At 38.4% G+C, this 25,577-nt stretch overlaps 1 protein-coding gene across 10 annotated transcripts in view; it reads right to left on the bottom strand.

Moving 5' to 3' along the window:
• Positions 1-25,577, bottom strand: part of MAGI2 (membrane associated guanylate kinase, WW and PDZ domain containing 2) — a 1,130,869-nt gene that overhangs the window by 153,940 nt on the left and 951,352 nt on the right. For all 10 annotated transcript variants that reach the window (XR_014225193.1, XM_082255142.1, XM_082255141.1 and 7 more), the window contains one exon: positions 22,169-22,810. Coding sequence is in view for 9 of the 10 variants with exons in the window: in XM_082255142.1 (XP_082111268.1) it covers positions 22,169-22,810 (642 nt within the window). In the remaining variant the exon portion in view is untranslated. The remainder of the gene's footprint in view (positions 1-22,168; positions 22,811-25,577) is intronic.

The raw sequence follows: 25,577 nt of genomic DNA, 5'->3' as shown, positions 1-25,577 counted from the left end.
CCTACAATATCAGTGCCCCCCCCCAGCTCCTCTCAGAAGCTTCCCTAAGAGCAGCAGGCTCCATTGGCTCCTGCTGCTGTCTGTCAAATCATGTGAGGAGGGAACTAGAGGCAGGGCTTAACAATTGTTTGTGTGTCTATGGATACACATAGTCCAGCTTGGGAGTGAGCCTGCATGCCTGCCCCCATTGTAAGCGGCTTACTATGGGGGCAGGCAGAGAAGAGGAGGAGCAGAGAGCGCTAACGAGGGACCCAGAAGAGGAGATTTTGGGCTGCTCTGTGCAGTACTATTACACAGAGCAGCTAAGTATAACATGTTTGTTACTTTAAGAAAAAAAACAGCCTTTACAATCACTTTGAAAAAAAAGAAAAAAAAAAGGCTTCTTTTTAATGGCTCTAAAGTAGGAATTATTGCAGACTGACAGTTAGCTCTTTTATTGTTATTGTCTGGTTTAGCTAATATTTAACTGCTAGAAAAAGCAGTGTGGTCTGCAGGAGAGTAGCGTATGCTGTATAGAAGTGTCAGAAGCAGACATCCCTCACACGCCTATATCTAATAGTGGTGGCAACTTATGTTTTTGCATATGTGTGCTGTTACCTGTTTTCTTTGTCTGAACTGAAGGATTTCGGGATCCCCCTTTCCCTTTCATGACACTGCGTTAGTGAGCCATGCTACTAAAACTGTAGCGACTAATTGTGTTTATCTAAAATGATTTTGCATCTGTTTCAGAGAACATCTGAAAATTGTCCCCTCATGTATTAATGCACTCCATGATTAGAAAGTCGACATGTTTAGAGTACATAACTCATACGAAGACTTACAACATTTAAGTCATTGTGGTTTAATGCAGACCTGTAGACCTACTTCGGTCGAGCGGGGGAAGCTAGGGGGCGAGCGCCTGCCGTCGGCGGCACGCTCTCACCCCCACTTAGCAGTGGGGATGCCGATGCACGGGTCAGGCGGCTCCGATTGCTGCCTGACACCCACAATCGCTCCCTGCTGAGAGAGAAGGACGGGCAGCTGTTGTGAACACAGCTGACCGTTCTTCTCCCTGTATAGGATCACATGTCTCTATGGTCATTTCAGAAGCCATGCCCCCCACAGTTAGAATTACTCCCCTAGGCTCACATTTAACCCCTTGATCACCCACAGGGTTAACCTCTTCCTTGCCAATGGCATTATCACAGTAACAGTACAGTAACAGTGCATATTTTTAGCACTGATTACTGTAGTAATGTCACTGGTACCCCCAAAGTGTGAAAAATGTCAGTCAGGGGTCCGCCACAATGTCGCAGTCTCACAAAAAATCGCAGATCCACGCCATTACTAGTAAAAAAAAAAACCCAATAAAAATTACATAAATCTTTCCTGTAGTTAGTAGATGCAATAACTTTTGCGCAAACCAATCAAAATACGCTTATTGCAATTTTCTTTTACCAAAAATATGTAGGAGAAAACAAATTGGCCTAAAATATTAAAAAATTCTGATTTTTAAATGTTTTATGTTTGAGAATGTCATTGTAATGTTCTGGTACCTCTGGTACCCTTGTTCCATATTTCTCTCTTACTAAATTGCGTCCCATCTTGTTATCCAAGAGACGCATACACCTTTAAGACCGGATGACATCATTGCTGAGCGCCGCTATGAGCGGCTATTTCAATCGCCGGCTTTCTCTCACTCATTGCTCGTTCAAACCACATGTTCACCGCACCTTCTCCTGTGAAGTCGGAGCTGCTGACATTTCCCTTTGCTGAACTGAAGCCGGAACCTCGCTGCTGATCCGTATCTCGCTACGGGATCACCTCTCTCTAAAGGACACTGTTACTACTAACCTATCTAAGTGATAAGTACCCCACAGGGGATTCCTTACTAACCAATCTCCTACTGTCATCTACTGCAATTACCAGGACTATCTGTATCTATCTATTCCCTATCATCTGCATAGACTGTTAGCTCTTGGGACTACCTTCAACTATCCTTGCACTAGGTTACTCTGTCTAAGTATACTCCATCTGTGTCATCTTACCATCTGCACTATACTTGACATCAGAACCTATCTGCTTTACCATCACCTGCAACTCTCCTAATACTACTCTTAGTGCTCACCATACAATAGCCTGTCTCTCATCTATACATTCTCATATATTCTATCCCTCCATTAAACATCTGATTGAGTATATGTATATTGCATAACAGGCTGTGCACTGTGATGAAGTCCTGAGAGTTGGATATGTTTGTTCAACAGAATCTCTACAAGGCTACTGAGTGTAATAATTCTGCAGCTGTAAATCCATCCACTAACAAAAACGCATGAACGTTACAGATTGAACGAGCCTTAAAAAAAAATATGGATTCAGCAGAATTACCCACTCATGTACTACAATTAAAACAGCAAGTAGATGCATTGATCCTTGCGCTTACAGAGGTACAAAACGAAAATCAGACCTTGAGACAGCAGGTTGGCCGTCTCACACAGCTTTCTGCTGCTCAGCCCCGTGAGCCTAAGATAAACCCTCCTCTAGTGTTTTCTGGTGATCGGAGCAAATTTCGTGAATTTAAAAACGCATGGCGATTGCTTTTTTTGTTAAAATCTCTAACCTACACCACTGACCAAATTAAGGTTTGTACCGTCATCTCCTATTTAACGGGTGAACCCCGGGCCTGGGCAGACGCTCTCTTTGAAAAGGATGATCCACTCCTTAATTCTTACCCTTTATTCCTAGCACAACTCGCTAGTTTATATGAAGACCCCAATAAGCAGAGTACCGCTGATACCCAATTACGGGCCTTAAAACAAGGAAGGAGACCTGTTGAAGATTTTGTGGCAAATTTTAAAAGATGGTCCCCTGATTCAGGGTGGAACTACACATCTTTGCGAACGCAGTTTAGACTCGGCCTATCTGAGGCCGTTAAAGACGAGCTCGCCCGAGCGGATTTACCTGGCACTCTAGAGGGACTGATACAGACCAGTATCAATATTGACAGACGACTACGAGAAAGAAAGGCTGAGAAGATGGGCTCACCATTTTTCCGTCCTTCTCGGATGTTGCCTGCTGACCCTACTCCTATGGAAGTAGGAATGATACGCCCACCTCTGACCCTTTCTGAACGTGCCAGGAGGAAAACCGAACATCTTTGCATGTACTGCGCATCCCCGAATCATTTGATAAGCGGCTGTCCCCTTGTCTGCAGAAAAGAGGGTGAGTGTTCAAATGTCTTGCTAGGGGGACTCACAACTTCCTTTTCTAATCCTTATCTTTTTGTTCATTTAACATTGCAGTGGGACCAAACTAGGATCACCACCAAGGCTATGATCGACACAGGATCTTGTGGAAACTACATTGACATTTGTTTTGTCTCCCTTAATAAAATACCTATTGTTTCAAAACCCAAACCTGTCTCCGTTAGTTTTATTAACGGTACCCCTTTATCCTCTGGTCCTATCACCAGTCAGACACAGGCACTCCTTGTAACTGCTGACGAGTCTCATGTGGAGACCACCACCTTTGATGTATTAACTTCACCACATTTTCCAATCATTTTGGGACTTCTCTGGTTACACATACATCAACCAATCATCGATTGGAAAACAAGAACGCTAGCCTTCTCTTCTCACTATTGTGAAACGACGTGTAATCTCCCCACATATGATAGGATCCTGTCTGTAGTGCCGGATGACATTATACCCAAGTGTTATCAGGATTTATCGGAGGTTTTTCTTGAGAAAAACGCTCAAATGCTACCTCCCCATAGGGACTATGATTGTTGTATCGATCTACTCCCTAATAGCAAGTTGCCTTTCGGACATGTTTATCCTCTCTCACAGGATGAACTCTCTCATCTTAAGGAGTATCTGGATGAGAACTTGGCAAAAGGATTCATCCGACCTTCTACTTCCTCCACTGCTGCTGGACTCTTCTTTGTCCGCAATAAGGATTCTAGCCTTAGGCCTATCATTGATTTCAGACAATTAAATGCCATTACAATAAAGGATCGTTATCCTTTACCTCTTATTCCTGAACTTATCGAACAGGTGCGTGGAGCTTCTTTCTTTTCAAAATTGGACCTAAAAGGGGCATACAATTTAATTGGAATCCGTAAAGGGGATGAATGGAAGACGGCATTCAGAACCAGATACAGACTGTTTGAGTACCTTGTAATGCCATTTGGGCTATGTAATGCTCCCGCAGCCTTCCAACGGTTTATAAATGAGATATTCAGAGACTTGCTTGATGTTTGTGTTGTAGTATATTTGGACGATATACTTATCTATTCTCATTCCTTACCTGAGCACATAAAACATGTGAGACTTGTGTTGTCAAGGCTACTTGCACATAACTTATATGTTAAATCAAAAAAAATGTTTGTTTCATAAAGAGGAAGTACTATTCCTAGGATATATTAGATCTAAAAATGGAATCAAAATGGACATGAGCAAAATATCCTGTATTCTGGATTGGCCTGTGCCAACCACTCGCAAAGCATTACAAAGGTTCCTAGGATTCTCTAACTACTATAGGAAATTCATTAAGAACTTCTCTGCGATTGTGAAACCTCTCACACAACTCACAAGCACGAAGAAACCATTTAATTGGTCAACAGAAGCAAATGGAGCATTCTGTCTGCTGAAATCAAGCTTTACTACTGCCCCCATACTATGCCATCCAGACCCATCCCTTCAATACATCTTGGAGGTAGATGCGTCAAATATGGCAGTAGGAGCAGTTCTCTCACAATGACCAACAAACACCTCACCTCTTCACCCAGTTGCTTTCTTCTCAAAGTCATTAAGCAGCCCCGAGGTGAACTACCCAGTAGGTGAGAAGGAGTTACTAGCCATAAAACTGGCGTTAGCGAATTGGCGACATCTACTTGAGGGCACTCAATTGCCAATCCTGATATATACTGATCACAAAAACCTTCAATACCTTCAGACTAATAGAACTCTTTCCCACCGGCAGGTACGGTGGTCGTTACTTCTTTCTGAGATTTAATTTTTTAGTGACTTACACGCCCGCAGACAAAAATAAAAAAGCGGATGCACTTTCACGACTAGCCGAGAAAGATTGTACCGAGGTTCCCTCAGTTCCTATAATACCACTTGAACGTATTATCGGTGTCGTTCGCTCCCTGAAGGAAGAGATTTTGCACAGCATAGGACTGGACTCACCTCCACCACAACTAACTACTGACGCAGAAGGCTTCCTCTACTACAACGATAAATTATACATACCCCCTACTATGCGAACCAAGATCTTGGAATTGTCGCATGATGTACCTATGGCAGGACATATGGGTATGACTAAAACTTTCAATCTACTTACTAGGCAGTTTTGGTGGCCAGACATGAAGACAACCGTAAAAAAGTTCGTTTCATCTTGTGATATCTGTGCAAGGTCTAAAATTGACAACACGAAACCATCGGGGTTACTTTGTAGTTTACCGATACCCCTGGTTCCGTGGGAAGTGGTATCCTTAGACTTCATAGTGGAACTACCACCTTCCAAAGGATTCAACACCATCTTGGTGTCAGTGGACCATCTGACCAAGATGGCACATTTCACTCCTATCCGAAAACTACCTTCATCCAAACAAACAGCGGAATTGCTTGTGAAACATGTCTTTAAGTTACATGGTATTCCAAAACCAATGCTGTCTGACCGTGGTTCACAATTCATCTCAAAGTTTTGGCTAGCTCTATGTCAGATACTACGAATAGAGCGTAAACTTACTTCTCCCTACCACCCTCAGACCAACGGACAGACAGAGAGAGTTAACCAGTGCATTGAACAGTATCTGCGTTGCTATACTTCGTATCTACAGGACGATTGGGCAGATCTCCTCCCGCTAGCGGAATTCGCCTATAACAACGCGACTCATAGCACTACTAAACAAAGTCCATTTTACCTAAATTATGGGTTTCATCCCACACTCCTTCCTCCACGTATCTTGCCATCAAGTAATCCAGTGGCATCTGATTATCTTGCCCAGATAAAGGATTCTCTGGGATTACTCAACAATACCATATCCCATGCTCATAGCCAACAAAAGAAGTACTACGACCTCCGTAGGAAACCCTCTCCCCAATATGCCATTGGGGATCTTGTTTGGCTTTCTACAAAAAATCTGAGATTAAAAATCCCTAGTAAAAAACTTGGACCTCTATTTCTGGGACCTTTCCCAATAAAGAAGCTTATTGGAAAAGCTGCAGTACAACTCACATTACCAACGGACCTCAAGATACATCCTGTCTTCCATGTGTCTCTACTGAAGCCCCATGTTCCTAACCAAGGAATAAGGCCTACTATCTCACCTCCACCTCCTGTACAAGTGGAAGGTGGAGAAGAATTTGAGATAAAAGAGATTTTGGATTCCCGTTTCCATAGAAGAAGACTCCAGTATCTTGTACGATGGAAGAACTATGGGCCCCAAGATGACACCTGGCTGGATACCTCCGATATAAATGCCCCTAGACTGATTCGCAATTTCCACTCGAAATATCCAGAAAAACCAGTTCTAGAGGCCTTCCGGAGCCGGCCTTAAGGGGGGGGGGTACTGTAATGTTCTGGTACCTCTGGTACCCTTGTTCCATATTTCTCTCTTACTAAATTGCGTCCCATCTTGTTATCCAAGAGACGCATACACCTTTAAGACCGGATGACATCATTGCTGAGCGCCGCTATGAGCGGCTATTTCAATCGCCGGCTTTCTCTCACTCATTGCTCGTTCAAACCACATGTTCACCGCACCTTCTCCTGTGAAGTCGGAGCTGCTGACATTTCCCTTTGCTGAACTGAAGCCGGAACCTCGCTGCTGATCCGTATCTCGCTACGGGATCACCTCTCTCTAAAGGACACTGTTACTACTAACCTATCTAAGTGATAAGTACCCCACAGGGGATTCCTTACTAACCAATCTCCTACTGTCATCTACTGCAATTACCAGGACTATCTGTATCTATCTATTCCCTATCATCTGCATAGACTGTTAGCTCTTGGGACTACCTTCAACTATCCTTGCACTAGGTTACTCTGTCTAAGTATACTCCATCTGTGTCATCTTACCATCTGCACTATACTTGACATCAGAACCTATCTGCTTTACCATCACCTGCAACTCTCCTAATACTACTCTTAGTGCTCACCATACAATAGCCTGTCTCTCATCTATACATTCTCATATATTCTATCCCTCCATTAAACATCTGATTGAGTATATGTATATTGCATAACAGGCTGTGCACTGTGATGAAGTCCTGAGAGTTGGATATGTTTGTTCAACAGAATCTCTACAAGGCTACTGAGTGTAATAATTGTGCAGCTGTAAATCCATCTACTAATAAAAACGCATGAACGTTACAGTCATATAGCAGAATGTGAAAAATATTGTTTTTTTTTTTCAAAATTGTTGCTCTTTTTTTGTTTATAGCGCAAAAAATAAAAATCGCACAGGTGATTAAATACCACCAAAAGAAAGCTCTATTTGTGGGAAAAAAAGAACATCAATTTTATTTGGATACAGCGACGCATGACCGCGCAATTGCCCGTAACGCAGTGCCGAATCGCAAAATAGGGCCTGGTCAGGAAGGGGGCAAATCCTTCCAGTCTTAAAGTGGTTAAAGTTAGCTAGGATAGAAAACTGAAGGGTAACTAAAGTGCAGAATTACATAAAGTATTTTCCTAGGGAAATTGCTGTTTCTGTATCCCTTCAGTGCTTGCCGTGTTTCTAAAAAACCTAGACTCACATAATATATACTAAATTGGAGTATTAGAGTTTAAATTGTCTGATCTTCCATTTCAGCAGAGATCATATGACCAAGCGCTGTGAGACATGTAGCAGGCATGGAAGGGAGAAAACTTGGAACAGTTTTATTTTCAGGAAAGGATGTATATCAACTCATTACTTTCTCTTGCACCCCAGCTAAACTTTAGCTTTATGTTAACATTTGAGTCTTGGTCCACTTTAAATACACAGTGCTTTTTAATATTTTATTGGCTGGCAAATTCATTCTTCTTTTTACTATTTAATATAAAGTTTTATATCTCAGTTACTCTGGCTTGTTTTTTATCTGGCATGATGCTGATAACGGGATTGGCTAAAAAGCAGTGACCTGGTTCTGTTTCTGTTTGCAGAACTAGCTTGTTGGCTTCCAGCCTGTATGATTCCCCAGCAGAATACCAAGAGTTATCCTAATTAAATAACTGCCTCTGGACTATCAGCTTTATAAGACTTTTTTTTCAGCTTGCATTTAATATTTTTTTTAAGATTGCTTAATGATGTCATGATAATACATCCCTGAAGTTAAAGGCTTTTGGGTGTTATAACAGTTGTCTATTTTTACTAGTTTCCAGGAGAGTATGGCTTAGAAATTAAAACAATTTCAGTCCAGTACAAAAAAGAAAATGAAACAAACACATCTAAAAGCTTTGGAATGGCAGACAATAAAATGTTGGCTCTCATCTCAAACTTTAGCAAAGAGTCAAGAAGATCCTTGTGGATCTGGGTTAAACTAAACCCCTGTGATTTTAACTTTCACATACATTTTAAAATGTATTTAGCTCTTGCTGTGTTAAATGATTAAAAAAAATGGCATGTATCCAAATCCCATACAGAGTAAAGTGGTAGTCAAGATAAAAGTTTTTCTAAACTCCAATTGTAGCATTGTTGTCCTTAGATGTGGTGGTTGCATTTGCTTTTTTTATTTTCAGGATGTTTTCCCCTTATTTTCACATGGAAAACCTCCAAGTAAACACACATCCTGCCCTAGTTTGGCTACTCTAACTCCTCCACAGTTTTGAAGGAGTGAGCCATGGTTGTCATCCACATAAGAGGAGGGAGAGGGGAGAAAAGCGCCAAGTGCTCCCTTGGTGTAGTAAAGCTTTAATAGTCAAAAGAAAAAAATACATAAAATATTACACTCACAAAGGTAATGATCGGATAAGTGTATGACCAGAGAAGGCTCTGTGCAGTGATGTCCTGCCCCCGATGGAGCTGTCAGTCCATGCCGCTGTGCCTTGGCTCTGGTATCAGAGGGATGTCAGAGGGCGCTGGGGGAATGAGCTGTCTGAAGCTGGGAACTCAAGCTTACAACTTCGGAGCGTAGAAGCCAACTTGGAAGCGTTTCGGAGGCAAGCCACACCTTCTTCCTCCTATTGGCCTGAGAAGCAGGCATGGGTTCTCTCTGAAATGCATCCCGATTGGCTACTCCACTACGAGGTTGTCAGCTTGAGTTCCCGGCTTCAGACAGCTCATTCCCCCAGCGCCCCCCGGCATCCCTCTGATACCAAATCCCAGGCACAGCGGCATGGACTGACAGCTCTGTCGGGGGCAGGACATTACTGCACAGAGCCTTCACCAGTCTCACGTTTGTCCGATCATCACCTTTGTGAGTGAAATATTTTATGTATTTTATCCTTTGACTATTTAAACTTTACTACACCAAGAGTGCGCTTGGCCCTTTTCTCCCCTCTCTCTCCTCTCTTGCAGCATGGGTCTCCCAGCCCTTTTTTGCATATAGCAGCCTTGAATCCTTTTTTGGAAGACGGCCACCTGTTTCTATACTTCCAGGCACTGGATTTCAACCCTACACCCTGGACACTTATATGGGCAGTACACCAGAACATTTTATGGACAATACTCCTTTATTTTATTGTTGTATGTTAGGTATTTATAGGGTAGTGCTGAGAATTTTGTTTGTTTTTTGTCATCCACATGGACTTCAAACTTGTCTGCCTTTAGTCATCTCCATTACATGAGGGATACACGGGATAGAGGAAAGCAAAGCATGGTTGTGCTTTTAAATTGGCTCACAGGAAGTGACAAGGACACTGCAAAGTGCAATTTATAACATTTTTGTTGTTGGGTTTATTTCCTCTCTGCATTGTGATGGTGCCAGCACTGTTACTGGCTGTTCTGCTACTGGATGTACAGGCACTGGTACTGGATGGCACTGGCTGTGCAAGTACTGATTCTGAATGGCACTGGTATTGGCTGTGCTGGCACAGTTATTAGGTAGCACTGATACCGGGTGTATAGGCATTGGTACTGGATAGCACTGGTACTGGCTGACATTGGTGTTGGCTGACACTGTTCTAGCTGGCGCTGGTACTGGGTGATACTGGTTCTGGGTGGCACAGTCAGTGGGTGGCAGGGGTACTGGATGGCATGGGTATTTGTGCTAGTTGTGATCAGGAATGAATCTATCCCATTCCTCTCACTACTGATCACTTTGTGAAAGGAAAGAGAACTGGCTGCTAATTGCAGCCATTCTTTACAAATTGTGAACAGTGTAGTGCTTGTGTGCAAGATAGAGTGCATGCACGAGAAAAACAATTACGTTTTAACTTATCAACAGCACCCTTAAAACATCCACCTTCCATGTGTTTAAATACAGTTATCAGACAGAAGATGGTTAAACAACTTTTTTCTTCCTTATCTTAGTTACTACCAGCCGTATACTACTATCACTTGGCAGAATTCCAATACCTAACAACCTCACCCACTATAAGATAACATCAAGAAATACAGAGAAAAGCATATTAAAATACAATTATAAAATGAAAGTATGCAAAAGAAGTCAATATATTCTGACTGAAAGCCTAAAGGAATATTGGCCTTTTTTTAAGCTTACACAAAATACAGCTTGCATATTTAAATAACTTCCTGCTCTGTTTCCAGATCAGCAAATCACTTATTTTAACCTATTCAAAACTAATGTAAGAATATTGTATATTGTTGAAAACACAAAGTTCAATTAAAAAATCATAATATTTGTAATTGTAATATTTCCCTAACTTTTAATGTAAGTAGCCAGAAATTTAGCATAGTATCAATTTAAAAATATTGTTCTAGACATGATGCCTATTTCGAATAAATATATAGATTTATTGTTTTTTTTGTTTTTTTTTAATTATCTTTTATAGGAAACACATACTGTAGGCAACAGCCTATTAGTGCAATGTCTGTCCAAATATCAGTGGCTTAGTGTAACATTTAAATCCCCTTTTGTTATTTAGATCCATTTTCATGGAAACCGGCATGCCGTAGAATTAATTACTTTGCTAAAAGTTATTTTAACAGCTGGCAAATAAAGTGAATGGCTGTTTTTTAATTTTTGGTTCATTTCCATGGAAATGTGTTTACTTCTTATTTGCCATCTGTACTGAAGAACTGTCAATACGTTTTCCCTTTTTTACAGGACAATTAGGATCAGAAATGAATTTCATTCTAAAAAGCTCCTTGTTTTACAAATATTTCTTAAAAGAAAAAACAATTTCATAAAAGGTTTATTGTAATCATGTAAGTTAAATTAGAAAAGTAATAAGTCCTTTAAAAAATGGTAACAAATCAATCTGTTTTCAGACCCATTGATTTTTTTAAATGAGTTCTAAGCTCTTTAAAAACCTTTTTTTGTTAATGATAATGTTTTATCTTAGACATTTTATGGTTCCTTGGGAAAGATTAAAATTTAGAATTTAGAATTTAATGTCCTGATTAATTGCCAACAGGGGTTATGTATATGTATTTCATGCAAAAAATTCAAAGCACCCAACTTTCTAATTTAACAAATACACTTGGTAACATCTTTGACAAAACTACCTTGTGGAATGTTACTAAAATCCTATTGATTATCTATATACAATCCATGAGCAAATTATTCATCCATAAACCACAAATCTTCAATTTACATGAAAGCCTTCAGTACCAACAATATATTATATATATATATATATATATCTTTTTGTGAAGAATCAACAACAAGTGGGACACAATCATGAAGTGGAACGAAATTTATTGGATATTTCAAACTTTGTTAACAAATAAAAAATTGGGCGTGCAAAATTATTCAGCCCCTTTACTTTCAGTGCAGCAAACTCTCTCCAGAAGTTCAGTGAGGATCTCTGAATGATCCAATGTTGACCTAAATGACTAATGATGATAAATAGAATCCACCTGTGTGTAATCATGTCTCCGTATAAATGTACCTGCACTGTGATAGTCTCAGAGGTCCGTTTAAAGCACAGAGAGCATCATGAAGAACAAGGAACACACCAGGCAGGTCTGAGATACTGTTGTGGAGAAGTTTAAAGCCGGATTTGGATACAAAAAGATTTCACAAGCTTTAAACATCCCAAGGAGCACTGTGCAAGTGATAATATTGAAATGGAAGGAGTATCAGACCACTGCAAATCTACGAAGACCTGGCCGTCCCTCTAAACTTTCAGCTCATACAAGGAGAAGACTGATCAGAGATGCAGCCAAGAGGCCCATGATCACTCTGGATGAACTGCAGAGATCTACAGCTGAGGTGGGAGACTCTGTCCATAGGACAACAATCAGTCATATACTGCACAAATCTGGCCTTTATGGAAGAGTGGAAAGAAGAAAGCCATTTCTTAAAGATATCCATAAATAGTGGCGTTTAAAGTTTGCCACAAGCCACCTGGGAGACACACCAAACATGTGGAAGAAGGTGCTCTGGTCAGATGAAACCAAAATCGAACTTTTTGGCAACAATGCAAAACGTTATGTTTGGCGTAAAAGCAACACAGCTCATCACCCTGAACACACCATCCCCATTGTCAAACATGGTGGTGGCAGCATCATGGTTTGGGCCTGCTTTTCTTCAGCAGGGACAGGGAAGATGGTTAAAATTGATGGGAATATGGATGGAGCCAAATACAGGACCATTCTGGAAGAAAACCTGATGGAGTCTGCAAAAGACCTGCGACTGGGACGGAGACCCAGTCAAAAAGACAATGATCCAAAACATAAAGAAAAATCTACAATGGAATGGTTCACAAATAAACATATCCAGGTGTTCGAATGGCCAAGTCAAAGCCCAGACCGGAATCCAATCGAGAATCTGTGGAAAGAACTGAAAACTGCTGTTCACAAACACTGTCCATCCGACCTCACTGAGCTCGAGCTGTTTTGCAAGGAGGAATGGGCAAAAATTTCAGTCTCTCTGTGCAAAACTGATAGAGACATACCCCAAGCGACTTACAGCTGTAATCGCAGCAAAAGGTGGCACTACAAAGTATTAACTTAAGGGGGCTGAATAATTTTGCATGCCAATTTTTCAGTTTTTTATTTGTTAAAAGAGTTTGAAATATCCAATAAATTTCGTTCCACTTCATGATTGTGTCCCACTTGTTGTTGATTCTTCACAAAAAATTACAGTTTTATATCTTTATGTTTGAAGCCTGAAATGTGGCAAAAGGTCGCAAAGTTCAAGGGGGCCGAATACTTTCGCAAGGCACTGTGTATATATATATATATATATATATATATATATATATATATATATATATATATACACACACACACACACAGTGGGTAAAATAAGTATTGAACACGACACCATTTTTATAGGTAAATACTGTATATTTCTAAAGGTGCTATTAAATTTTCACCACATGTCGGTAACAACCCACACAATCCATACATACAAAGAAATCAAAACAAATCAGTTCAAAAATAAAATAATACATTTATGTGTAATAAAATGGAATGACACAAGAAAAAGTATTAAACACGATAACTGAAATTTATTTACGACTTCTTACAAAATCCTTTGTTGGTAATGACAGTTTCAAGATGCCTCCTATATGGAGACTCTAGTCGCATGCGTTGCTCAGGTGTGATTTTGGCCCATTCTTTCACAGGTTGCATGGATCACATCTATAAACTCTGATCTTTAGTTATTTCCTTAGATTTTCTATTGGATTCAAGTCAGGTGATTGGCTGGGCCATTCTAGCACCTTTACTTTTTTTCCTCTGAAACCAATTAACAGTTTCCTTGGCTTTGTGTTTGGGATCATGGTTTTGTTGAAATGTCCACACTCATCATCATTCTAGTAGATGGCAGCAGATTTTTATCAATGTCTTGGTACATTTTTCCATTCATCCTTTCTTCAATGACATGAAGTTTGCCAGTACCGTATGCTGAAAAACCAGCCCCACACAATGATGTTCCCACCTCCAAACTTCACTGTTGGTATGGTGTTTTTGGGGTGATGTGCACTGCCTTTTGACCTGCAAACATGGTGTGTTTTATGGCATCCAAAGAGTTCAATTTTGGTCTCATCTGACCAGACTATATTCCCCCAGTATTTCACAGGCTTGTCTAAATTTTGGGCAGCAAAGCTTTAAACAAGCTTCAGCATGCTTTTTCTTCAGCAATGGAGTCTTGCATGGTGAATGTGCATACAAGCCATGGCATTGAATGCTTTACTTATTGTTTTCTTTGAAAAAATGTTACCTGCTTGTTCCAGGTCTTTCTGAAGCTCTCCACAAGTGGTCGTTGGCTCTTGGACAAATCTTCTTATAATTCCTTTCACTCCTCTTTCAGAAATCTTTTGAGGAGCACCTGGTTGTGGTGGGGTTATGGTGAAAAATCTGTTCTTTCCACTTTCAGATTATGGCCCCAACAGTGCTCACTGGAACATTCAGAAGTTTAGAAATCCTTCTGTAACCACTGTCATCAGTATGTTTTGCAACAATAAGTTTGGGAAGGTCTTCTAAGAGCTCTTTGCTTTTACCCATCATGAGATGTTTTTTGTGTGACACCTTGGTAATGAGACACCTTTTTATAGGCCATCAATTGAATCTTAACCAGCTGATATTAATTTCCACTAACAAGGGGCAGGATTGCCTTCTAATTACTGATAGATTTCAGTTGGTGTCTTGGCTTTACATGCATTTTTGCACCTCCCTTTCTTCATGTGTTCAACACTTTTTCCTGTGTCATTCCATTTTATTACACATAACTTAATTTCTGAACTTAATTGTTTTGGTTTCTTAGTATGTATGGGTTGCATGGGGTGTTACAGACATGTGGTGAAAATGTTATCTCAATAGCGCCTTTAGAAATATATTTACGTATCTAGAAAAATGGTGACATGTTCAATACTTATTTTATCCGCTATATATATATATATATATATATATACACAGTATCTCACAAAAATGAGTACACCCCTCACATTTTTGTAAATATTTTATTATATCTTTTCATGTGACAACACTGAAGAAATGACACTTTGCCTTGGATCCTAGGATCCAAAAACAGTAATAAGTAATATTATATGTACATGCTCATGGACACAAAGGGGTTTATTTATTAAAGACAAATTGGCGGTTAACTTTGTAAGATAATTTTCCCTTATCTTGGCTAATGTGGTTAAAATTTGCTTTGCAAAAAATATCCAATCAAGTGGAAAGAAAGAAAGAAAGAAAGAAAGAAAGAAAGAAAGAAAGAAAGAAAGAAAGAAAGAAAGAAAGAAAGAAAGAAAGAAAGAAAGAAAGAAAGAAAGAAAGAAAGAAAGAAAGAAAGAAAGAAAGAGTATTTTTGGATGATGGAAATCAGCAGAACTCTACATTACTCATTAAGCTAGGGGACAATTCTCTTGAGAATGGAACAGTGTGTGTTCCTTTAGTAAAGCCCCAAAATGTGTGAACAGATGTACTTTGATATTTGCAGTGTTATTACAAGTATACTACTATGTTCCTGGTATTCCTGTATTATTTTATCAAATTTCTGGGCCTATTGTGCAGTACATTTTACTACGGAAGTGTTAAGCCTTTGAAAAGATTGTTTCTTGGTGAAGGCCAAACTATGTAGTTGTCTACAATTATCTGAAATCAGTCAACTCCCAGTGCTTTGTGAACTCTTCTGACTGGACCTGACTAACTAGAGAAAAGTGTAATAAGCAGAGTTTCTTATGGAAGCACTCACTCTGTGGTAGCATATGCTACTTCACATGCATTATCATGGCAACAACATCTCTGTGGCTAAGAAGTAAAGATGACCTTCGGGGCTCTATTTTAGGAAAATGTAGAATGAAATAATGGTACCCGGAGGCTTAAAACAGGAGCCTCTTGTTCAATGAGATCTTATTAAAAGTTCTCATTCTTGTTGCTATGCCACAGTTCAGATGATAACAAAGTTAACTATGACCTATTAAATAGCACCCCAGCACAGCAAGCACTTTTCATACCTTTACAGGAATATATCCTATTATCCTATGAATATATTTTATGAAGAACATTCAGAGTTCTTATGTAAACCCTCCTTGCTTATAGGGCTCCCAATGGGTAATTTACTAACTCCTAGTAAATGAGTTTTAAATATTGAATTTTAAGTACCTTATTTATTAACATGTTACTTTTAGCATCTTCTCAAATGTAATAGTCTAGCTGCACATTTATAAAGCTGTACAGTTTTATGTAGGCCACTTTCAATTCAGATGTACTTTAGGCCTCATGCACACGGGACATCATAAAAACGCCAGTAGCTTCAACTCTAGAATGCTGCTGTAAAAACGTGAGTTTTTTCAGTGTTTTGCAGCATTTTTGCATTTGCGTTTTTTTAGCAAAACTATATCCACACAAAAGCTTATGGCTCAAAAATGCTCATAAACGCCAAATAGCCTTTTTTTGCCTTTTAGCGTTTTTCAGCTTTTTTTTTGAATTTTTCAGAATTAGAGCATTTTTAAAGCTGAAAAACTTCTCATCAAACCCACTAGTTCTGGGGTTTTTTTCCAGCCAGAAAATGCCCCTGCCAAAAACTGCTCATAAAAGTCTATGTGTGCATGAACACGTAGGATAACATGCTGGGGAGTTTACTGGCTGTAGAAAAAAAAAAAAAATGCCTGAAGCCAAAAACAACAGCTGTAAAAACCTCTAGTGTGCATGAGGCCTTAACATCACCTATTCACTGACCTCACTGAAAATAATCTGTCTTGAATCGGCAAGCAGACACAGTCTTGTACATAATGAAGCAGTTATATCAGGTTTCCTTGAATGACTAGATTTTCATAATTACTCTGATTATCAGATTAGTCAGAAATACAATGTTACAAATTAGTAGGAAATTACATTTTAATAGGTTCAGCTTTACTTTGATCTTTTAATTCTCTGTGAAATCCTGCAATATTTAAAATGATAATAGAAAAGAACATTTGTAACTTACCAAAAATGTATGTAAATTGTGTCAAACTAATGAAATAATATTTTAAAGTATACAACCATACGTCTCACAAAGCACTTATAGTGTATGTAAAACTCTAACAATGAACTTTACTTTTTTGTTCCCTTTGGACTGCTAAATGTATAATTTAAAAGCGTTTTTCCACTTTAGAAAACTAGAGGTGCTGCTCCAGGCTCCCTCATCCCAATCTGGTGGCCCACGCTGTGGGGGCTGGCTGGGAAGAGTACACTAAATCAAGCAAAGAAAGTATCCCGAACGCTGCACACCAACGTGCCCAACAGTCACCTGAAAGAAAACAATCTCCGCCCAGCTCCATCCATGGTATGCCCTCGATGCGTTTTGCCCTCCCACAGGGCTTAATCAAAGAGGTGGAGACACCAAGAGGGAGTGGCCTGGACAGAACTGGGCTGAGGCTGCTCTCATTCAAGTGATTGTTGGGCATGTTGGTATGCGGTGGTCAGGATGCTTTATTTGCTAACAGTGTTTTTGTTAAATCTGTGTGAGTAGTATGAAGAATGCATGTTGATTATGCCTGAAATCCCACTGGTTACTGCTGCCCCATATCAGGAAGTCCGATCATAGCAAAATCACAGCAGCAAAATAAATAAATAAATAAATTAGGAGATTTGTAGGACAATAGAAGGTACTTGTTTGGGTTAAAAATACTTACTTGAATATACAGTATATATTTTAAACCAGAATTTAGTGTCATTGTTAGAGGTTTTTTTTGTATTTCCTTTACAATTGCACAATAACTTTAAACACTTCCACTTCGTTGCATACAGGGTTATTCCACCAACTCCCTTCCCAACAAAATGATTTGTGGCTATTTATGTTGCCTTGGTAAATTATGTGTATTCTTTCAAATGTGCTATTATAGTACTTTGAATTAGCAAGCAATTCTTAGTTTATACAGCATAAAAATGTATTTTAACATGGCTAGCCAGATTCTCAGGATTGCAAAACTGGGGGCTTCTAACTTGAACTGTTTCAAGTGAAAAAGCCCCCAAAATTTTACTTGTCACTTGTCAACAGCCATTTTTTGTTTAAACCATCACTTGCTAGAAACATGTCTATAAATGTGTCTATCTATCTATCTATCTATCTATCTATCTATCTATCTATCTATCTATCTATCTATCTATCTATCTATCTATCTATCTATCTATCTATCTATCTATCTATCTATCTATCTATCTATCTATCTATCTATCTATCTATCTATCTATCTATCTATCTATCTATCTATCTATCTATCTATCTATCTATCTATCTATCTATCTATCTATCTATCTATCTATCTATCTATCTATCTATCTATCTATCTATCTATCTATCTATCTATCTATCTATCTATCTATCTATCTATCTATCTATCTATCTATCTATCTATCTATCTATCTATCTATCTATCTATCTATCTATCTATCTATCTATCTATCTATCTATCTATCTATCTATCTATCTATCTATCTATCTATCTATCTATCTATCTATCTATCTATCTATCTATCTATCTATCTATCTATCTATCTATCTATCTATCTATCTATCTATCTATCTATCTATCTATCTATCTATCTATCTATCTATCTATCTATCTATCTATCTATCTATCTATCTATCTATCTATCTATCTATCTATCTATCTATCTATCTATCTATCTATCTATCTATCTATCTATCTATCTATCTATCTATCTATCTATCTATCTATCTATCTATCTATCTATCTATCTATCTATCTATCTATCTATCTATCTATCTATCTATCTATCTATCTATCTATCTATCTATCTATCTATCTATCTATCTATCTATCTATCTATCTATCTATCTATCTATCTATCTATCTATCTATCTATCTATCTATCTATCTATCTATCTATCTATCTATCTATCTATCTATCTATCTATCTATCTATCTATCTAATGTCTAAACCGCTGGCAACAAAAGTGAGTGCACCCCAAACTGGGCCCCAAGTGTTAATATTTCATGTGGCCACCATTATTTTTCAGCACTGCCTTAACCCTCTTGGGCATGGAGTTCACCAGAGGTTCACAGGTTGCCACTGGAGTCCTCTTCTGCTCCTCCATGACGACATCATGGAGCTGATGGATGTCAGAGTCCTTGTGCTCCTCCACCTTCCGTTTGAGGATGCCCCACAGATGCTCAATAGGGTTTAGGTCTGGAGACATGCTTGGCCAGTCTATCACCTTTACCCTCAGCTTCTTTAGCAAGGCAGTGGTCATCTTGGAGGTGTGTTTGGGATCATTATCATGATGGAATACTGCCCTGCGGTTCAGACTCCGAAGTGAGGGGATCATGCTCTGCTTCAGTATATCACAGTACATGTTGGCATTCATGGTTCCCACAATGAACTGTCGCTCATTAGACATTAATGGCTGTGTGTTGAGTTCTTTTGAAGGGACAGCATATTTACACTGTTATACAAGCTGTACACTCACTACTTTACATTGTAGCAAACTGTCATTTCTTCAGTGTTGTCACATGAAAAGATAAAATAAAATGTATAGAAAATATGAGGGGTGTACTCACTTTTGTGAGATACTATATATATATATATATATATATATATATATATATATATTTATGTGTGTGTGTGTGTGTGTGTGTGTTTTTTATTAGTTAACAAAGTGGAAAGCAAATGAGAAATTCAAATCAAATCAATATCTGGTGGGACCTCTGCCTTCAAAACAGCATCAATTCTTCCAGGTACGCTTGCATACATTTTTAAAGCAGCTTGACAGGTAGGTTGTTCCAAACATCTTGGAAAACTAACCACACTTCTTCTTTTGATGTAGGCTGCCTCAAATCCTTCTGTATCTTCATGTAATCCCAGGTAGACTTGATGATGTTGAGATCATGGCTCTGTGGGGGCCAAACAATGTCTTCCAGGGGTTTCTGGTTGTTCTTTACCCTGCAGATAATTCTTAATTACATTGACTGTATGTTTGGGGTCATTGTCCTACTTCAGAATAAACTTGGGTCCAATCACACACCTCCCTGATGGTATGGCATGATGGATAAGTATCTTCCTTCCTTTTCTCAGCATTGATGACACCATTTATCCTGACCAAATCTCCAACTCAAAATGCAACCTCAAACTTGCAGGGAAGCCCCACCATGCTTCACTGTTGCCTGCAGACACTCATTATTGTACCTCTCTTCAGCCCTTCATGAACAAACTTCCTCCTGCTACAGCCACATATTTCAAATACTTGTCAATCCATAGCACCTGCTTCCATTTTGCAGCACTCCTTATTCCTTGTTCCTTATGGTTTTGTGCATAGTTGTTGTTTCCACATCGGAGGTGTGGCTTTTTGGCCACAATTTTTCCATTAAGACCGCTGCTGGCCAGACTTCTCCGGACAGTAGATGGGTGTACCTGCGTTGGGTGGTCCTGATGTCGAAGGGAAATAAGCACAATGTATCTTTCATCTGCTGACACCTGCATCTACTGTCCTTAACGTTGCCTGTTTTTTTGTGCTTCTTCATTAGAGTTTGAACAGCACATCTTGAAACCCCAGTTTGCTTTGAAATCTTTACCTGGGAGAGACTTTTTTGATGCACTCAGTCTTGCAATGGTGTATGACCTGTGACATGAAACAGTCTTCCCCAACCTCATCTTAGTAGCAGAGTTTGGCTGTTCCTTACTCAGTTTTAGGAATCCTACACTGCTTTTTCAGTTAATGACTGTGTTTCAATCTACATATGAAAATGATGATCATTAGCTTCTGCTTGGTATAATTGGTTACTTTTACACCTGACTTTAATCCTACAAAATCTCTGGCTTTTTGCAAGCTTACAAAGTGCACAAGTTTAAGAATTGATGCTAGTTTGAAGCCACACAAAGGGTAGTCACACCAAATATTGATTTGATTTAGATTTTGTCTTCATTTTGCTCACTTTGCATTTTGTAAATTGATAAAAATAAACAATTCAAATATATATTTTTGAAAGCATTCTTAGTTCAGAGCATTTCTTTACACTTGCCTAAAACTTTTGCACAGTAATATATATATATATATATATATATACACACACACTATATTGTCAAAAGTATTGGGATGCCTGCCTGTACCCGCACATGAACTTTAATGGCATTCCAGTCTTAGTACGTAGTCCGTATGTAGTTGGCCCACCTTTTGCAGCTATACCAGATTCAACCCTTCTGGGAAGGCTGTCCGCAAGGTTTAGGAGTATGTCTATGGGAATGTTAGACCATTCTTCCAAAAGCACATTTGTGAAGTCAGAACCCCTTTGGGATGAATTAGAGCGGAGACTGCAAGCCAGGCTTCCTCATCCAACATCAGTGCTTGACCTCACAAATGCGCTTCTGAAAGATCAGTAAAACATTCCCATAGGCACACTCCTAAACCTTGTGGACAGCCTTCCTAGAGTTAAAGCTGTTATAGCTGCAAAGGGTGGGTCAACACAATATTGAACCCTTTGGACTAAGACTGGGATGCCATTAAAGTTCATGTGTGTGGAAAGGCAGGCGTCCCAATACGTTTGACAATATAATGTGTGTGTATATATATATATATATATATATATATATATATACACTCATGCACATACACGTTTCCTGTCAAAAGCTGATCATTAAAAACTTTTCTTGTACTTAATGATTGTGCAGTGATACAAACCACAGAACACAGAAAAAAATGTTTAAACTTTGTCTCTGTTTGCAGATTGTACTTTTGTAACTGCTGCTGCCACTGAAATTAAACATTGCACATATTAAATTGAACATAATAGTTAAACATTCTTGCACATACAAAAATGCATTCACAGGCTTATATACAAGATGCACCTTTGGATCCATCCATGACATAGTTTTCCCAACAAAAATAAAAAAATGACTACAAGTCAGAATAACTAGTCATCAAAAAGGATGCAATTTTCCAAAGTTGCCCCTCTGTAGAATATATGGAATTATTGATAAAAAGATGACACTGTACAGTCACAAAAGAACTGGTCTATCATCAGCCTTTACATATCCAATTCAAGATGTTTTATGGAATAAACCAATTTCACAGTAACATCCCTGGACAATATTATTTTTAAACAACATAAGTGATATTTGGTCAGTCATAATGACAATATAAGCATTTTGAAAAAATTTTAGAACATTTTTTTTACTTACCTCCTCTATGAATTACCAAAGAAGTCTCACTTCCCACAGGACATTCTTTTAGCAACTCTACTACTTCTAAATGGTTCAGATTCTGTACATTCTGCTGGTTGATCTCAACTATAAGATCCCCTTCGAATAAACCGGGGCATCCCTGAACGTCTAGAATTTGCTTCACTCGTTGTCCCGTTGGACTGTCTGCTATTGTGAAGCCAAAGCCCTGTGCCCCTTTCACAATGGTTAAGGTCATAAGTTCTGCTTGAGTGGCTCCAGAAGAAGCCATAGATACATTATCATCATGTGCAGGTGGAGGTGGAGGAAATGTATTTTCAATCTGACCATCTGCTGGGATGGAGTGCAAAGAAGGCATTGGTCTTTCTGCTACATCTGGTACAGATTGAGACGTCCTAGAAATGTATTCCAAATAGGTCTCATAATTATTTCGTCCATTTACCACCACTGGAGGCCTTTCTATTACTGCCAAAGGAGGAACCAAGCTGCTTGCAGGATCTTCAGGATCATAGGGCAGGGGATATCCTCGGCATAGCACCAAATTGACGCTCTGACCAATTGGAACTGACTGGAAGAGTTTTACCACATCAGCATGTGTGTGCCCGAGAACACAAACTTCATTAATATAGACAATGACATCACCTACAAACAGAACAAAATGTTTGACATAGTGAGATAACTGTAATTACTACTAAAATATATGACTTGATAGAGATACAAAATAGGATGCTGTACACAAAAAAAAAAAGAAAAATCACCACTGTAGAGTCTCAAAAAATGGTTGAGAAATCTGATGGTCATGATATACACAGATTTTTTTTTATTATTATAATGCAACCATATTTAACTGAACTTTAAAATATTCACCCATTTAGGCCTAGACAAGCAATTTGGATAGATCTGATTATACACAATTTTTTATAGTAAATTATTTATAAGAAGGTTGGAAGATGCACTTAGGTTCAAGTCTGACAATTGTAAGCAGCTGATATTGCTGAAACATAAAAACAGATGCTCCCCCAAAAATGTACACCTGAATTATTCTGCATATTATTGTAAACTTGGCAGTATATTGCCTGGAAACCTCATCTGACATATCAGTGTCTGTTAATACAACCATATCTAAAAGAATATAATTTCTTAAACCCCCAAAAATGTATGTACACCTAGGATCTAAAGCCAGCATTCTTAAGAAGTGGTATATAGAATGTACATAACAGTGCTCAGTGCAATTCAAGTGCAAACAACAATTCTGTGCAAAATTAGTGCTAATACATTAATGAATAAAGGTGCAAATGTGCAAAAAGTGATAAATGAGTTCAGTAAAGTGCACACAGTTTATTTGATTACCTTTTGCTAAGTGCTTTGAAAAAACATGATTTTCAGTCTTCAAACAAGTGATAAGCAGCATCAGGTAATTTATAGGAAAACAGCATCTTTTTCCAACACTAGAAATCTCCCCAACAGAAAGAAACTCACTAGATTGATGTCCAAGAGTGTTACTGTATATGGAAGCTGCCCACTAACTTGGGTTATCTTCTTGAGGTAGAATAATCCTTTTATGGTGTGGTATGTTGAATGAGGGATAGCAGGTATCAGTAACAAGCATAAGTATCTCTTTGTTGGGTGCTAGGGTGAAGTTACTAGGGGGCAGGATCAATAGAAACAAATGAAAAATGGCTATTGGTACCGTTTTTTTTTTTTTTGGAGTGTGCCGTAAGGAGGTAGGCAGTAAAAAGTGTTGTTATAAAAATGTTTTTACATATTTAATCTTGGTTAGTTTGTTTTCAACCACAGGGGGTTATTTACTAAAACTGTAGATTCCAAAATCAGCTTCCAGGTTGTATTGCCTAGGCTTAATTGATTAGGCTGAAGTTAGAAGCGGATTGGCTACTATGCACAGCTGCACCAAATTCTGAGTCGCCAGTTTTAGTAAAACGCTAGTTACAAGATAATTCAAAGGAGCAGGATGGAAAATATTTCTCAAACAAATTTCCAACAGAGTGTATGGTTTCCCTTCAGGAAACTACATTCATTCCAAAATAAAACTATTAAAAGCAAAATAAATATTTTAAATGGCATTCGTCCAATCAGCAAATGTACCTCCCTGAAGAAGTCACGTGATAGCGTGACGTAACGCGTAGGGCAGACACAGCACCGGAAGTGACGTTACAGGACACGGAGGAAAGTCCCGCGGCATACGAGCGGATATTAGAGAGTTTAAACTGTGAGTTGCTACATTTTTGTCTTCAAATAAATATTTGATATTACTACACTATGATGGCCCCATTATTTTGAGATACGAGGAGGCATTGGAGTATAAGGAAAAGCGATTCCCTGGAAAGAAGGAAATTTACTAACATCCCCCATACTTGATTGAGCAGAGTTATAAGAGGAGAGGATAGATGATCTGGCTTTTCAATAGACCAAAAAGCACATTTCCTACAACATTAAGGTGAGAAGGTAGCACACCTATAAGTGATGAGCACTGAAGAGCACTGTTTTTCACAAGGTGTAAAGGTGGAAGGAAGTCAATTTTGATCCACAGAAGAGGAAGATTGAAAATATTTTTTAGGACACTTGAGCACAATTATTAATTATTTAATTATTTATTTATTCATAATTGATTGATCCCGCTGATATATTGTATGGCAGTAGAAGTTTGACAATTTATAAGTTGGCACGTCACACTTTATTGTATCACTATTGTCACCTTTTATTAATTGTTTATATTACACACTTACCATAAGCACTTTTATATCGATTCAAGGAATATATTTACATACGTATTTATTTATTATTTTTGATGTCATCTTATTATTGAATATCTACATGGCCCAGATATAGTTTCATACAATTAATGAGTTTATTGATTTAAGAATTTATCAACATATGTATTTATTTATTTATTCTGGAAGTTATCATACAACTGAACATCTATATGGCACAGATATATTTTTACACATTTTTTTTTAAATAATTAGTTTATTTTAGATATACTGATTGAGGATATTGCACTTTTTTGATATTTATTAATATATTTACACAAATAGACACTTTATTACAATAATTACCCTTGAAGCGTGGTACTCCCCCCCCATTAATTTTCATTTAACTGTGTGGTCATCAGTAATAGTACAAGCAGCATCAAGGGCAGAATTACACAAGAATCTCCCAAGACAGCACAAGAATCACACCCATACAAACAAAATGTACAAAAAATTTCTGTATGAATTTTCACATGAATATTGCTACGAATAATGTTTTAAAATCTACTAGCACATGGCCATAATTTTCTCTGTGTTTTTACACTTTCAATAATATATTAGCCATTACATCGCAATCTGCTATCAGAGATACCCATAAAAACAGCATTGTCCTTTCATGTTTGAGTAGGGGGTAGGGGAGC

This window comes from Pelophylax lessonae (genome assembly GCF_965119305.1).
Source record: "Pelophylax lessonae genome assembly, chromosome: 4".
NCBI lineage: Eukaryota > Metazoa > Chordata > Amphibia > Anura > Ranidae > Pelophylax > Pelophylax lessonae.
This window is presented reverse-complemented; position numbering and strand designations above follow the sequence as displayed.